The sequence below is a fragment of the Falco punctatus genome (genome assembly GCF_963210335.1).
Source record: "Falco punctatus genome assembly, chromosome: 5".
Classification (NCBI taxonomy): Eukaryota; Metazoa; Chordata; class Aves; order Falconiformes; family Falconidae; genus Falco; species Falco punctatus.
This window is the reverse complement of record NC_137584.1, coordinates 49072888-49090807: the sequence shown is the minus strand read 5'-3', so window position 1 is coordinate 49090807 and position 17920 is coordinate 49072888. Positions and strand designations below refer to the sequence as shown.

Sequence of the window (17920 nt, the reverse complement as noted above, 5' to 3'; positions counted from 1 at the left end):
GAAACTAATGACCTAGCTAAGGTTTTAACCCAGACCCCCTAGTGTTTTACCAGCTGTGCTATTAGGTTAACTGGCTGAATCTCCTCTGCTTCTCTCTCTGATATTACAAAACCCGGTCCATGTATGGCATGCAATATTGTTTAAATTTTTCCCACCCCTAAACCTCCCTCTGCTACTGCCTAGCCTTGAAATTCATATAATCTATCACTGATAAATTAGAATCTGGGGAAGGATCAGACAGATTACCCAGATGGTAGCTGGGGAAGAAATATCCAACCTTTCCTAATGCAAACCTTGCGTAATGCTCTCTGATGTAAATTTTAAGTGCTCTACTGAGGGCAGAGAAGGAAAGACATTTGTGGAGATGTTGATGCACAGACAGAACAAAAAAACATTGCTCATCCACCATCTTACTACAACATAACTTACACAAGATGCTTTTACTGTAGTGCTTGGAAAATCAGGGTAACGGTGACTTGCAGCACAAGAGGATCTCGCCCTGACCTCCCAACTGCCCCCAAAGCAAATCCTCAGTTTCAGTAGGTAGCTTAGGCTGCTGCAATTAATCTGAGCAGCAACGTTAAAAACCCAAGGAGTCCGTCTGCTTTATACAATCAACATTTGTCTAAGTTTTCCTAATAACATGCATACTTAGGAAGATCATGGCAGACAGCAAAGAAGGAACAGCATTTTCCCATGTGTACTGTCCAAGGCCTGCAGGCTTAAATGGTCTAATTTTCAGGTTTGAAAAATGTACCGTCCCCAGAAACTCCTGGTCAGAGGTTCCACAGATCAACTCAGATCATCCTTTTCATGAAGTAAATACATTGAATACCATGATATATATATGGATTTTGTGGACAAGACTAAAATACACATGATGTTTCCTTTCTGTCCTGCACACACATAAAAGAAATCATAGTATTTTTTTCAAAACCACAAAATCAGCGTGCTATCCTCAGTCCCAAAATGCTTTTGTCTTGTTTTATTTTACCACGATACACGACCTGACTGACTTTTTTCCCTCCCTTGATATGCAGCTGTTTCCTGTTTGTTCTACAGCCTTCTGGGATCCTTTGGGATGCAAGGAACTATCTAGTATTAGTTGTTAATATGTACATTATATAGATTTCAGCTCATTGCCCTATATATTAACTTTAAAAGACATAAAGGGTCTTAGATCAGAAGTTTTTTATTTTTAGAGAAGTTTCATTTAAAAGGTTAACTTAGGTAGTGAGGGAGCAGTGTCCTGGAAACAACGGTGCATTGAACAGGTGGACCACAGACACTCCCAGTTTATAGGCCATGATGGGAAGCTGTCCCAGGAACGGGGATCATACCCAGTAACTTTACATTGAGCCTGGTGACAGCAACATTTTGTCAAGTTCTTCATCAGTGACTGCTTGTGGTTTACCTTGCTCCCTGAGCCCAGAGGCAGGGCATCTGACGGCTGCCTAATGAAGTCTGCGGAAACTTTTATATCGAGAAGTCTCTCTGCTGGCAACTATATATACTCCCTCAGAAAAACTCAATTCTGCTTCGTAATTTCAAAAAGAGAATCCCCAATTTAGTTTTAAAAAATGAAATAAAGACTCATCCCCGAGTATAACACGATTTAGCATCAACAAGAAGAAAGCAGTGACCAGCTGCCAGCATACAAAATTTACTTGTGAGACCTGACTTTGGGTTTTGATTGTACTGATGTTATCATGTACTTCAAATACTACTTCTGCAGTTTTGCTCTCTCCCAGCATTGCTTATTACATGTAAATCATACCCTTTCCTCCTTCAGTTCTTCTCACAGATGGCCAATACTGCTGTATATTTAGTGCAGGCCACAACTAATCTGATCAACCTAAAGCTGAGACTGGCTGGTGTATGTTTGAAATTCAAGAACAGTCTGAAACGAGCACCCTGAAATGGCAACTGATTTCTTTAAGAATTAACCTGCTTTGGCACAGTAACATCATCTCTAATACTTTTGGACAAGAAAAACAGGTCTTCCTGCAATGCTTAACAGGCAAACAGACACAAAGCTATTCACTCCTGCAGCTCAGGGTGAACACCAGTAACCTTTTATCCCAAAGATCTTGATTACTAATCAAAGTAGACATATTGTAAGCTTTTTTGCTGTGCATTGCTGTATGATGTAATACTATAAAAATAATTAGAACAATGGGGTCTTGGGTGCTATTGCAATTAAAATAGCAAAGAAAAATAGTGTGTACACATTTAAAAAATCTGCACATCACACAAACACTACATTTCAGTGCACTTACTTTCACTTTTACAATCAAATTAAAAATACAGTGGCAAAACCCAATGCTATCCTGATCCTTTTTAAAGACTGTTCATAAATTTAGTGCTCACTAAATTGAGAAACTAATCAACTTTTTGAGTCACCAAAGAAGTTTAGCGCATGGCTCTACTCCATGGCTCTGCCTTCACCTACAGGTCAGCTCTGAATGTTCCTATGCGTCACATTCCTATTTCATCATGTGACTTGAGACAAAAAAGATAACGTTTTACAGAGGTAGTAGTGTGACAGTTTCAACAAAAACCTGTTTCTCCTCCTTACATGACGCACTTTTCTGGCTGTTGGGGGCACAATTACTTTAACCTCAGTTTTCTGGGCACAAAGATTTCCTCCCAGCCTGGCACAGTGTTCCTGCTTACCAGCTGGAGCTCAGCTCCTCCACACTGACCCACTTGGAGAACACAACATGCAGAAGAGGCACTCAAACATACCTGTGGCTTTGCACTCAGTACATGTCTCAAGCATCTTTCTTTAAGAGCCTGAAACACTTCAGTCTACATCGAGTAAACTTATTACCAAGTCTGATTTAACCTTAAGTGGTGTCATCGTTAACATGGCAAGCAGAAAAATTTTAATGACACGAATCATTTTATTCTCTAGCTCCTCGGTGCTCTGAATAGATCCTGAATCCCCAAATGGGAGCAAAAAAACGTATTCTCAGGGAAAAAGACTTTTTATGATCTAAAAGTGAACTACAGTATCTTTTTGTTGCAATAAGAATTCTTTGATCTATTTTCTTACTTCTGGTTTCTTTTTTTAAGGAGAAAACAGATTTCAGAGGAAAGAATCTCTACCATCGAATGTCAGTATTAAGCCATACATCTGATGGGAACTGTGGGTGCAAAACACCCAATTGGTATTCCATGTCTTCCATGCATACAAAACATTTGTATTTTGTTAGAAGAAAATACATGACAGTGGAATTTATGTGATGACTGTGTACAAATAAACATGCCCTGAAAACAGTTAAAGGGGAGAAAATGGGCAAATTAGGAAATTGTAGTTACAGGAATTCAGTTGCTACTTAGTGTTTATAGGGAAGCACAAAGAGAACATCAAAATGCCTGATCACATCCCATCTGTTACTACCTCTTGCTGGATAACATCTTGTCTGTCAAAAAAGCTATTTAAATTTACTACATTGCAGCTACTGATAAATATCACTTCTGTGAAGATCTAATACTAAATAAGGACTAGATCTGAGGATATAGCTTACAAGCAGTTGTGTCAAAATGATCCAAATTTTGCTTAGTATAATACCTGTACTCCTACAAGTCTACAGTTTCTTACTCCCTGTCCCTGTCTGTGATGTGTTTTTAACAGAGCATACAGCTGTACCACAATCCTCAAAAGCTACATCATGTCAACAACAGAAAGAAATAAACGTACAACGGAAAAAAATGACATGAAACAAGGAAAAAGAAAAGGTACTGGGAGTAGGTGACAGAGAAGAGGAAGGCTACTATTCAACAATTTTGGAGGTGCTTAACTCCGGGCACTTTCCACATAGATCTGACAGGCACAGAATGGTGCCATGAAACTGCCTCCAGCAACGGAATACATTTTCCAGCACATCACAGCAGCTGCAACGGCATCAATTCTGCTTGCAATCCATGTCCAAACAGAAAAGTTCTCAGTGGTCCTATTTCCGCATATCTCAAGGACTAATTAAATCCTCATTACTATCTTCTAATTATTCCAGTGCTCTGGGATTTCACTGAGCAAGTCCCCAATGGTGCATTAGATGAAAAGGGTTAAATAACCTGTGTTGATTTTGAGACTCCAGATCTGTTTCAGACCTTTAGCATATCATCAGCATTATCATGAATATTTAACTACGTACCGCTGTGAAAATTATAAGGGGAAAACAATTAAAGATTTTTTAAAAATTAATTCTGACCCATATACATTTGCACTAATAAATAAGGCTTCTTTAAGTATCCCCATTATGAGAGCACTTGCTAGAGTAATAACGTGAAGTCATTAACTGTTTCCATTAAATTCAATTGTTTTCAGGAGCTCCCAATTCACTATTTTAATATGAGACTCAAACCTGACATGTACATATCCAACTGCGTAAGCATGAAAAATACTACTTAAAAGTAGGTAAGTTTGCTACGCTTTTTAAAAATTAGGTAAGGAACCATTCATTTCTTCAGGGGTAAAAGTGCCTATTTCAACATTATTGTGACACGTATTATCCTATTAGTGTTTGCATAGGTGAGTATTCATATATGCAGACAGGCATCTCCATTAGGTTACAAAAGAAAACGTGGGAGTATAAGCTAATGCCCAGGATGGAAGGCTTCTTTTTCAGGCTGCAGCTTCAGAAAACTGGTTTAGGGGGTCAATTTGGATATGCTGGGTTTCTATTTGATCCATACAAATAACTTCCAATGCACTGAGCAATTCTAGCTACTAAAGTACATCCTCAAAGCATAGCTTCTAAAATCCAAACAGAGAAGTAGGTACAGCTGCATAGAGGGAACTCAAGCGACTGTGTACCTCTATTATTTGCCAAAGGGTTACGACAGCCATGGCATCACTGCTGCCCTACCTCTGGGGGCTGATGTGACTAAAGTTGATAAAAAGCTTTGACTTCAATGAACACAAAAAAATCAAACCCCTATTCTTGATCCTTGTAAAGAAAAGCCTCAAGTAGCTATATCAGAAACAAAGAGCAAAATATGCATCCCCCTTCCCCCCAAAAGCACAGCAAGTTTCATTGACTAGCTTAATTAGTCATGACTACATTTTTATGCGGTATCCCCAAGTAATGGTAATCGATGGATTCAGCAGCAGTTAAATGCATATGTAGGTGAGCAGCCGTGGCCACTCCTGCTTCTCCAAGAGGCTTCTGACCCCAGCCCTGCACAGTCTGCTCCCTCTGTCTCCAGGGCTCTCTGGCTCCAACAGTCCATTAAGGTGTATGGGACTTACTTCAGGTCCCAGTAGTTTCAAAGACATGTGAGCTGAGACATAGGTTATGCACACAAAAGTCCATGCAATTTCTTATGGCCTTGGTAGTGTGTATTGGTAGAACTAAAAAGGTTTTATTGATTAGGCATCAAACTGCAGTGGCCAGTTACCGATTCTGGGATGAGAACAGAAGTGGGTTGCCTAGAATAGCATGCTCCATTTATGCTGACCCAGGTTGAAATGTCCTACAGCTTGAGCAGGATGTGAACAATTGGCAAATTGTTTTTAAAAAGTAAGCATTTTTGTGCTTATTACAAAAAGTATAAAATAAGCTATATGAAAAGCAAGCTGAAAAGCAAAAAAAAATCCAGTCCCCCAAGAAATTCCTGTTACTGTACACACATTAACACTCACCTCCTTCCACACACTGAATGCACATGTGAAAATACACTCATTGCTTCATGCTGCACTGTATGACAGGGGATATATAGTCTTAGGCAGGCAAACATAAAAATCCCAGCTGGGTGCTGAGTAACCATGGAAAGTAGGGTAAAATATAATCAAACACTTCCGTAATAAAATAAATACGTGTAAACTTAATGGTTCAAGGTAGTGGTTTAGCATCCAGAAGTGCTACAGCTCAGACTCCACCTGTCAATCAAGCTTCACAGTATCTGGTAAATAACATTTTTTTCAAGTATTGAGAGCAGACGATTCTGCTCAAGAAATTATTAGTCGTTTTCTGGTCATTCAATTCTCTCTCTAAACAAGGAAAGAAATGTGCTAAAATAAACAACATTACCTTATCCTATGGAGGGCCTCTGGGTTTTGCGTTTTCATTTCTTTTTTTTTTCTCTTTTCTTTTTTTTGGGAGAAACTGTATCAGTAAGCCAAGAGTTTAAATTACTGTAACAGATGCCTATGGATCAGGTGTCCTTAGCAGCAACGATTTTCTGCTCAGGTTTTTATCAGTAAATGACAAGCACCTTCCCTTTGAGTCCCCATCACTCCCCCTCCTTCAAGTTCAGTGGAAACCAGTTCAAGCAAGCAAAGGAATCAACTAATGTAACAGCCTTTTTAAAAGGTGAAGTTTTCCATTTCAAAGGAGCCTCTAATCAATGACAGGGCACAAAAGGGAATGCACGCATGTTTATGCGTGTATAGCACAGACTTTAGAGAAGCTTTGGGGAACACGTTCTGCAAAATCAATATGACCTAGCTAGTTACAAATTTCATATCTGCTGCATGAAACAAATGGATTTCTTGTACAAGCTGGGTCATTACAACAGATTTTGCATATGAAGAGTGCAAAACCGGCAACATTCCCAAACACATTTTCTCTAAGAACATACCCGCAGTTCTCACCCCCCTGCGCAGAGGAAGAACCAGACTAAATCAGTCTGTGAATTTCACTTGTCTCACTGTTATTTACTTCCTTCACTTCCCAGTTATGGCAACTGTCTTTCTCTCTTTTACTTTTGAACCCCCTCTGCCTCTCCCAACCATACGATGACCCCCAGTTTTGTTCTACAGCAGCAACCCGGAGATTCGACTCTTCCAGCTCTGTCAGACCTTCCTAACTCATTCCCCAAAGACAGGTGAGGAATACACACTGCAGAAATAATTACTACTGGGCAGTGTAATATTTTGTGCCAAGACCCAGTCACGCTAGGAAATGCACACATCTTTCTGAGATGCTTGGGTCTTCAAAGCCTCCATCTGATCCATTCCCACTGTCTTGTGACTTTCTATCCCACAAAGCGTCATGTATTTGTTATTGAGTACTGAGGTCATTCTTTTTTCAATGAACATGTACCTTATTCTAAAAAAAAAAAATTAAGGGGAAAATAAGTCCCTGCACTAATAACTGTGTATAAAGAATGAAAAGGAAACAAAACAAGTAAGTGGAGTGTGGAATTCTGTGTTTCATGTTCTCATTAATCAGCATTCCTGGAAGAGGGGACATCCAGCACAGAAAAATAGCAAAAATTAAGACTCTCTCCTCTTCTTTGTAAGTCCTCTTAGTTCCTCCTGGATGCTATCCCAGGAATTTTTCATTCTGTGAGTTCAACTTGTTTCACTGTGAGAAAACTTTTAGTATTTATGGTATCCCCATATGGCGCTACTTGGAATATTTCTGGTAGCAAGACATTTTAGGAGGGGCCTTTCACAAATAACTCCATGTTTATCACAGTTATCATGTGTCTGTTTTGCAAGCTTGTCACTGGCACGTTAACCACTGCATGGACTGGATGCCCAGTTTACAGCAGCTAATCACATGTATGGCCATGCATCAAAACTGTGACAACTGTCTTCTATGAGCTAGGGAGGACGGAGGTTACAGGAAAAGGGCTTGTTATAAACGGTAACATTAAGAAAAAAAACAATGCTCTGTTTATTTTTGTGATCACTTGCTAGGAAATGTTCTTTTAGAACAGCGCTGCTGCTGCTTGCAAGGTTTTCCCTTGCAAGATTTCCGAATCTTTGAACAATTTGACCTAAATAGTTGATTTCCCTTTATATTTAAAGATACTTTTATTCTAGAACTGGCTAGAGGGCTAGCAATTGTACCCATGCAAAGACATCAGAGATGAGAATTTTAAGAACAGTGCAAAACTGCAGTGCTCGTAGCTAGTGCTATTTCTATACATCCTATTCCAAGACAGACAACGAAAAGTTGAATTCCCTAGGACATGACTCAAGTATTTACAGCAAACTGCCTTTTTCTCCGAGCATTCACTGTATTTTGATAAAGCCTTGTTTCCAATTATATTTTGGTAAAACCTGCTATTCAATTGCTGTTTCCTCAGAGAAGGAAACCCCCCGAGCATTTCACAATGAGAACTGTCATTATTTTCCCTCGGAAAAGAAAAGAAATATGAGGAAATCTCACACTGCTAACGTGCAACTTAAAATGAAGGCTGCATTTGCCACCAACTAAAGAACCCCACCACCTAACAAACCTCGGTCCTGTGGCATTGGTGACTGGCTCAGGGCAGGGTGGGAGCTGGATTCAGACTGGCTGCCAGGAGGCTGCGGTGGCATCTGACTGCCTGTAACACATGGAGAGAAAAGGGAAAACAGACTCGCTTTTAACATTGCAATGCACAAAACCAAGCCTTGCTGCATTTTTCAACCACTCAACATCAAAGTAAGTACCAGCTGTATAAGGAAAAGACAGAGCTCAACAGGCCTAGCTTTTTCCAGTTTTTTTCTTCCTTTTACCTTTTTTTTTTTTTTTTTTTTTTTTGTGAAACCCATGGAGGAAACATGCATAAACATATTTAGCAACAGGCATGGCGAAATGTTCAATTTCGTATTGAGCGAGTTCCCAACCTCACTGACATGATCCAATTTATAGCTGCAAATCTCCTGACACATATTTCTGTTAGAGAGTTTAACAAAATCCAAGTCTGCTGAACAATAGGGCTCATCCTGCCGAGCTTAAACTGGCCTCCAGCCAGGCAGACATGGACTGCTGCCAGCAATATTGCCAATGAAAAATTCAGTCAATACAAAAATGACTAACAACAACAATCTAAAAAGTATTTCAATGAATCAGTGGTTCTAATATTATTTGAATGTCCATGTAGAATATGGGAATAAGAATAATACGTAGATGCACGTGGTGAAAGTGAAGCATGTTTGAAAGAGATCAGACAGAAAAGGGGTATCTTATTATTCAAATAAAAGCAAAGGGAAGATATTTTCCTATTAAAATATCCACCCAGAACAGAAAAACCCATTTTTACGGCCTTGTTCAAAAGAGACCCACACAGTTTTATCCACTGCTGTCTACCCACCCAAAGAAGTGCTGCCTGTGAGGCTCAGGACATGGAATGTTCCCTTTCAATACAAAGCAGGTGCTTATTGCACTGATGCAAGTCACTCCGCTGGGTCACCACAATATTGTGTCAAGCAGGGAGGGTCCACTCTACCACCCTCCCACTGCACAACACCCCAGCGGTGTCGTGCCTAACAGCCCACCTGCCACAGCCTGAGCAGGAGTAAGAAGGAGACCCAGCCGTCGCCTGGACTTGGGACTCCTCTCCCCTGCTGGTCTGAAACATGCCTGCTCCTGACAGCCCAAGCGGCTTGCAGACCACCTCAGGTTAGGCAGCAAATACATACTTTAAGCATTTAAGACACTGTAGCGACAAGCACAGTATAAACAGCAGTAGACAGATTTATATCTCTCATCCTCAGAAACTGCTCAGATTGTTTTCCGTTTGAAAGAAATGGAAAGAATAAAAACACAGGCAATAGATTTGTGCCTGCTGAGACTCATTTCCTCCCGCTCAGCAGCTGCCCCTCTGCAGTGGCGGGAGCAAGAATCCTGCGGCCAGTCCTGGTGCTGGGAGCTGGGTTGGTGGGGGGAGTGGGCAGCTGAGCCGGCTCTTTAGAGAGATCAAGGGCCCCAAGTTGGACGTAAACACAGGAAAGCAAAAGTGTCTGCTCTGCCCCATCCACTTCCCAGCCTCAAAGCAACTGGCTCTCAGCACCAACTGTAAAGAAAGGCCGGATTGATAAAGAACAAAAGAAAATCCATAAAACGTGGAGTGTAACCACTGCCTAGCTATTCAGATGAGGTGCATTTGCACTAAAGAACATGACAGTCAACATTACCAGGAGCAGCTGTGACAACTGTCTCAGAGATGCAAATGCTGGACTAGAGGCAGAACTGCTCCTCCAAAAGACCAAACATGCCACTCAGTGCCTGAGGCTTTGGGATCCAGGGCCCATTCATGAACTCTAAGGCATATGACAATAATATTCTGGCTTATGTTTTGATGCCACTCAAGAGCAGGCTATGGAGACAGTAAGTGCCTGCATTATAACGAACGCTTTCTGCTTGACAGGAAGGATTCAGTGACTCAAGACTGTAAACAAACAGCAATTCCATGTTAACACAGGGCACTGCCACTTTCACTGTGTATGCCCGAGGCACTGCTATCAGACAGAATACTGCAAGTACATCTGAACCATCTGAGAATTTTACAAATACAAATACAAATTTTTTTAAAAAAAATTAAAAATAAAGGCGGGGGTAGTCCTGACTGCACCACGCAGCTCCCAGTGGGATTCTCCTTTAGATGGAGGTTTGGCAAACTTTGAGAGACGTTCATAGTGCCTGGAAGATCTATGCTAGGCAACATAGTTCGAATACATTTATACACGGTCTTTAATTTTTTTACATTAATAGTAACTTCAGTTATCTGGCAGTAGCCCTATCCTGCACAGGCAGACGTGCAAGCATGGACTGGGAAAGTCAAAGCCTAAAACAGTGCGTGTAGGACCAGTTACAAAGAAATCATTTCCATTTGCATCCTTAGGGAATACAGACTCAGGAGTTTCACACATTCACTGCAATTATCAGCCTCTGCAAACATTAACACTATTTTATTAGCTCACTTTTTTAGGTTTAATTCTGATTTTTTTCACAAAGGAAAACCATTTTGTAAACAAGACCAGCAACACATACTCTTAACAAGTAATGAACTTGCAAGAGAAGTAGCCATTATGCTAATTATCAGTGGGTGCTACAAATTATCCAGGTGTGGGACATGAAAGTATGGCATCAAAATGTTTTCAGTCAAACTGTCATTTTATCCTTCCAAGTGATCTGAAAGGTAAAAGGAGGTTAAGCACCCAAATACCTTTGAAGACTTGAACTGAACTCTTAATTTGGGTATCTAACTCCTATTGATTGGGAGCTGATGACAGGACTTTAAAAAACCTTTGAAGATCCTGTCTGCCATGCTTTTAAAGTTTCTTTGTCATGAAAAGAAATGACCTTAAAGATTTTCCATTTCTTTTCTTTAAATGATATTAATCCTTCTCTCTTTCAACCAGTATCCTAGTTGGAATTCTTGGAAGACACTTTAAATAATACATGAACACACTCTTGTATTTTATTAGGGAAGGAAAATTTCTACAAATGGAAAACAAACTCTTTTCTTTTAAAAGATAAATTCTATGGCTATTTAAAGGAGGGAAAAAACCCCAACAATTCCTTTCACTGACAGACTACTGCCTCCTTTGACACAATGACACACAGATCGAAGTTTAAACAGGGATAACCTTTCCCCATGTTTTGCACAGTATTGTTGCCACACTGGTGAGGTACTCCGCCTGCCAAAACTTATGCAAAGTGAATACAATGGATGTTACACAGTATTTTTTTCACAGCAAATACAATAATGCATGTTAAAAGGATAAATGCTGCCACACTAGTTCTTTCACCTAGATTTACCAGAGGAGCAAAATGGTATTCAAATTTATATAGCTATCTTGTAAAATTAGTTGTTAAAACTACCAAAACCAACAGCCTACATGTCTGCTATTTAAAAAAAACCATCAGTTTAACAGGTGGGAGAATTTTAAAATGCTTCATAGCACAGTTGTAAGCTAGTTTTCTATTTTTTAAATTATGTTAGATATTCTTTTAAGTATTCTGCATGAGACTTTGAAAATCTGTGCTTGAAACAGAGTCAGGACAGACTGAATCGCACCTTTGGAAAGGATGGACTGAGAAAAGTACTACATGGCGACTGCATTATGACCACAGCCATGAAATCTGCAGTTAAAGTGTAAAAAGTAAATTCCTTAGAGCCAACATAGCAAGAAAGAGCAGACCTTTGATATCCTGCTGAGAAGGGTCCTTACGACGAATTACAGCCCAAATCAGTAACATTTAGAAACACGCAGAGGGCTTTATGCTCCCATCACTGTAGTCACACCAGAGGATGCTCAGTAGTGGTACCCTGCACCAGTTGGACCATACCTCACAGAACTGTGCCTGAACAGCTGAATTAAGAAAGCACTTCAGTGATAACAGGTTCCCCCCTGGGAAATTACTAGTTAAGGAGGGAAGGTGGGATATCAGCAAAGGAATTTTAAGATGCCTTGAGGAACCGGGAAACAGGACGGTGGGTGGGGGACTGATCACAGCCTGTGTTAAACAGGGAACATTAGGCTGGAGGAATGGCATAAGTTTAAAAACTTGTGGGTTGTCTTTGGGGCAATTCTCAATCTAATTTAGGAATCAAAAGTCAGGACTGGATTAATGACATTGGCTGATTACAAAGTAGGCAAAGTAGTAAATACAGAAGATGATCAAAATACTGTCTAAGAAACTGGACCACCTTTTGGGTTGGAGTAACAAATATGTAAACACTTATACTCACAGACCAGAATAACTGAAGAGCAGTAGGGTTGTCAGTTAGAAATGGGAGAAGAAAAGGAAGGAAAATCTGACCGTATTTGTGGACCTGCAAATGGTGATAACCTAACAAACGGTTATAAAAATCCTTTGATGTCACCCTGAATCAAACAGATTTATTATTAGGATGAATTAGAAGAATTGTTTCCAGTAGAGGTAAGGAAACATAACTGCATTGCTGATGTGTGTCACTGGTGAGCCTCCCCGCAGACAAAACCAGAAAGCCTAATGCTAACTGGAATGGGAACCAGGAAGAGCTACCAGCCTGATGTGACAGGAGGCTGAAAGAGTGAGTATTATTTAGCAAGGCAAAACCTAAAGCTGTGATCTTGTGACTTTTTTGAAAAAATGTATTTGTGGTTTAATATCAGGGAGGAAAAAGCACGATGTTTAGAACGATAATTAAACCATTACTGGAATTTGAAACAACTACCTTTCAGGAATAATGAGGTCCAGGAAACCTAGTGATTAAGATGAAATCTGATAAAATAATGGGATTACATCACACAGTTGATGTGACAATAAAGGTTCACAGACCAGAAGGGACATTCTGGGTCTCGGATCCCTGCATCAGAAATGAAAGATCATAAATAGGCTTCTATTTGAGATTGTTTTAAATGAGCTTTTCAGGAAATTGGAAGTGAGGTGCAAATGACCTCAAAGGAAATAAATTTTTCTGTGGGTAGTATAAAGGGCAACTGGTCATGTGGTTTGTGTTATCTCTTTCATCTTACAAAGCCTATATGACCCCTTAAGAATAAGGATTATTTTCTTCCTTAATTAATGCATTGTGGCCAAGCTTCCTGTTGTATCAATAGTATTTTTTAAATGATTTATTCATCCTGGTAAAAAGCAAGGGTTGCCTACATATCCCCCCAAAACTAATATGTGTATATACAATATTAAAACCTTCCTTGTATCTGTATAGTAACCTAAGTGCAGATGCTTTAAAAGGCCAGCAACAAGAGGACCCTTTCAGATACAGCAGCTGTGGCCCCGCTGAACCGCTCTGGGGGAGAAATACAGAGTCCAGCGCACTCAAACGAAGCCTTCCGGCTGTGCTCAGCTCCACGCTGCAGCTAATAAACCCTTGCTAGCAACAGCAATGCTGGTAATGGACTGCCGCCTGCTCACTGAGACCACTTCCACCTCTCCAGCCTGGGAGCTTGGGACCAAACCTGGAGCCCTCGCACCTTGGGATGCTTTCGGTGGCTGGCTGCGTGGCTTGCTGAAGGTGAGATCGCAAGTGGCTGATTTGTTCTGCCGCAGCAATGCAAAGCTTCTGTAAACACGAAGATTATCAACTTCAGCCAGATTTATGGATACTCCGCATGACAAAAAGTTGGCGAGATTGTTGTTGGGCCTGGCCCTGATTTTCCGTATTACCTCTTAAATGCATCATGCTCCAAAGACACAAGATGCCCTAACACACACAAGTATTCACAATCCACATAAAAGCAACAAAATGTAAAAACCTCACTTCTCATAAAAGAATGTAATTCTCAGACTACTAATCCTTGAAAGTTACACTCTATCTTCTTTTTCATATTTGTGTTACATTTACCATAACAAGGACAGGCTGTGAGCAAGTTTCAGAGATGTCACTGTAACCTAAGTGCTAAATTGCTCTCAAATCTCCATTAAAATATGCAACACTGAGCTAAGATGGCCTGCAGAACCCTAGCTCTGACTTTTCTCCACACACATGCAATAGCATAAACATCTTAACTTCATGACCAGAAGCTACTTGTTCGACATGATATAACATTTAATTCAAAGCAAAGCTGACACTGACAGGATGAGGTAGTCAATATTTTGCTTCATGCTCATCATTCAGCATGTAGTCCCAAGGTATTACTTATGAAACACCATCCAAATGTCACCCTTACTACAGAATAATTCATTATATTATGGACTTTTTTAAAGAAAAGAATTAAGTAGCTGAAACTGGGGTCTGCCAAATTAGACATCCAAGTTTTACTCCCAGTTGTGTAACCTCTGAGTAAGGTATGAAGACTTCTAACAAATACCCTGGAGTATAAAGTGAAATAACAGTTAGTGCTGCCTAAACTGATAATGGGCTGAGTGGCAAGGGGCAGGAAAGCAAATATATTGGCCCCCCAAGGCCAAAACTCACTTTGCTTGAGAGGGGAAGGGAAGGCGGCAGCAGCCACTGCAAGAGGGTCTGTTTATCCGTGCCCCATCCAGAAGACACCTTTGCATTTGGACTGAACTAAGCTCCACAGCACCACAGCATTTTTTCCTGAGATTCTGGCAACAAGCCCAAAGCAAGCTGTCAATGGAAATCTTCAAAAGGCTGCGACTCACCCGAATAATGAATGGATTTCCAGTAGGCCACAGCAAGTCTGCCTGAGGACTATTCTTCTCCAAATTTCAAAATCCTGCTGCAAACCAGAAAGGCACTAGAGCTCCTCAAAATTAAGGCTGCATTGTTTATTTATTTATATAAGCGAAGGCATGATTCAGTCTAAATCTAGGGATCACTGCTTCCCTATCCTCAGCAACACCCACTCCAGACCTGTAATTTCACTTTACAGTTATAAGAAGTTTCATTTTTGTGGACTAAATTCTTTCCGTTTTCACCTCTGCCTAACTCTGCGTTCATTTAATGCATTATTTCCATTAAGCTTGGTACAGTTCCCAGCCCAGGGTATTTCTGCTGGAGGCTGATCCAGAGCAGCGCAGCCCAGGATAGCAACCAGTTAAATCTTTTCTAATCCCCACATTCAGAAATGGTGGCTCACAGCGGCTGGCATGCAGGAACTGAATAGAGCAGGCAAGCTCGTATTTCTCTCACCAGGCCAAATTAATAAAAACAAAACCTGATTTCTCCTTCTCATTTCCCTATTCTTCCTGCTCCCCAATATTTTTCCTTTTTCAAACAATTTTTGTTGGTTTTTTTTTTTTTTGTTTCAGAAGCTTAATATTTGGCTGCCTTCTGAAGAAATGGGCACAGTGACAGATGAAAGGCCGTATTCATCGCCTAATTCAGAATAGGGAAAAACCGACTGCTGTGCATTTAAGATTCTAACAACCTTGCAATTTTGTACAGCCATTTTCCCCAACCCGCTCTTTTGAAGAAATCTGCTTTTATTCTGTTAATAACTAACCACAGTTGCAGCAGCATGGATCCGATTAGCAGTTCTTACGCTACAAAGGGGGGGGGGGGGGAGGGCTGTGAACAGGGTTGCCAATTTGTCCACCTGGGTCCCCAGGAGAAAGATTAGATGAGGCGCTTGCTCCTTTCTTCACCACTCGCTCGCTGCTCTGCACTAGACAGACCTCTTCAAAGCTCAGCCACTGACTTCATTTTTTTTTCTTTCTCTAAAGTCTCATTTAACCACCCCTCCACATGTTTTGCACTCTGTGTCACCGCGTCCCTCCAAAGCGATGGTGTGAATTGGGATGAGAGGGGCTGGGAGAGGCTGCAGCCGCAGCTTGCCTACTGCTTTTTCTCACACCTCTATGGCGCCTCTGAATTGTTTTTAGATTTTGTAAATTATATTTTCTTAAATTCGTGCAAACCCTTGGAAAAAAGTGTCTATGTTCTTTGGGGAATAATCCAAACTCTGTAATCATGCTGTATTTTTTTATTCTGTCCTTTTAAGCCTTTGATAAAAAATGACAGCTTTGCTTGCATTTAGACCAAAGTAGAAGATTGCAAAGGGTTGTATGGATTTAGTAATTTGTAATTACTTGGGACACAACATTACATGTTTGCAAATGCAAAAAGATATGCTTTGGCTGCAGAAAAAACATTCTCAATTTCTTTATAAATGTCAATTAACCGGAATATAAAATTATAATTGATGCAGGTGGTAAATATCTAAAAGTGCCTAGCAAAGGACAGGGTAGTATTTCTTCCTTATATCTGGTTCATTTCTTCCTTCCAGAAATGAAACCTACCCTGCCACATACCTGAAACTTAAAACTTCAGAATTCCATTTAGGGAGTTAATCCAAGTTCCAAAAGGAAGAATTTCTCATTATCAGTGCTCATTCTCTACACTGCATTTATAACTATAAGGAAAGTTTTCCTCTAAGCTGTTTCTCATTGTGTCTACTGTTTTTAAGATCCTTAGAAGCACAACAAATGTAGCAGACATACACTTCCAGTATTTACCACTTAATAACCACCTTAACTCCTAATTTTAACATCGCCAAGTTCTAACAAAACCATGTATCAGCTTTCATTTATAATAGTTATGATGTGAAAACATGCAAGATGCCAAAGAAAGGGTGAATGTGAACTGCAATTGCTCTTTCTTATCCGTATTTCTTTTCCTTTGATTCAGCTACATATAAGAACTGCTCAGAACAAATATTCATCGTCAGGTGGCATTAACTCGAAAGACCAGCAGCAATGGAGTTTCACTCCTCCCTGCTCCTCCTGACTCTCTCAAGTTCAGGCAAGCAGGTGGAAATTGGAGCAGTGCTGCTATGTGGTGATAACTATTTTGCTAGTCCTGCCTGCTGCTTCTCATACTAGTCCACCACTTGTGATTAACGGGCATTACAGTACCAAAATGTACGTACTGTCATTAATACCATCCTCAAAAGGAACAAACTTTTAGATAATCTAGTTTTTCTTACTGCATTATATTGCACATTACACAGCTCTGGTCTCAATGGTTCTCAGGGATGGGGAAGAAAAGGGCAAGTTGAATGCATAAAGAGTAAAAGCACCTTGAGGCAAACCCACTTCCAAAAACCATTTGGTGGGTCTGATCTTCCTAGAAGAAAAGATCTATCATGCCATATTTCATCTTGCCCGACAACGATAAGCTCCAAAGACCAGTGCAGACGCAGAGCAATTCTTCATGTATTTTTAATCAACTGAGAACTTTGATCTGGTAAGCTTCCTCTGCAAGGTCACACACACCACGTGCGGCCACGTGCCTCTCATGCAGTTTGCGAACACCAACTTCCATGTCAGCTTCTGTTTGGAAGGGGGAGTATCAACGTTAGCAACCCCTGGTTATATCACTTATAAACATGCAGATGTGGATTATTAAAGATTAATGCATTTTGGGATTGGTGTCGGCATTCCGTTTGTCTCACGCCGAAACCAATTCTGTTCTTCATTAGTCAACGACAACCCACATCACCCTGTTGTGGAAGAGAAATCAAAGGTGCAAGCATGAATTGAGAATAAGTGATGAAACTGATTACTAAGAAACTTAACGGCTGTAATCAATCAACACATCACAATAATTTGAGTCCACTGTTATCTGGAGATGAGGAACAAACAAAAAAGCTCACCACCAGAGTGAGTTCTTTTGTGTTTGCTTTCTAAAAACCTACTTTGCAATTTGACTTCCCTATCTACCTACACAGCGATGCTGTCAAAAGGGCTGTTTGACTCTTTCAAGCCACAGCTCAACCTGCATGAATTCCTAAGTCCCTAAGGAGGAGAGAGAATATCTTGCTTTTCATTAATTT

General features: G+C 40.4%; 1 protein-coding gene across 11 annotated transcripts in view; it reads right to left on the bottom strand.

Annotated features, from left to right (window-relative positions):
- The window catches only part of ARID1B (AT-rich interaction domain 1B), a 336590-nt gene that overhangs the window by 75281 nt on the left and 243389 nt on the right, over nt 1-17920 (bottom strand). For 10 of the 11 annotated variants that reach the window (XM_080389087.1, XM_080389081.1, XM_080389078.1 and 7 more), the window contains one exon: nt 8200-8289. The exons of the other annotated variant lie outside the window; for it this stretch is intronic. In XM_080389087.1, coding sequence (XP_080245213.1) covers nt 8200-8289 — 90 coding nt within the window. The remainder of the gene's footprint in view (nt 1-8199; nt 8290-17920) is intronic. 11 annotated transcript variants of the gene reach the window in all.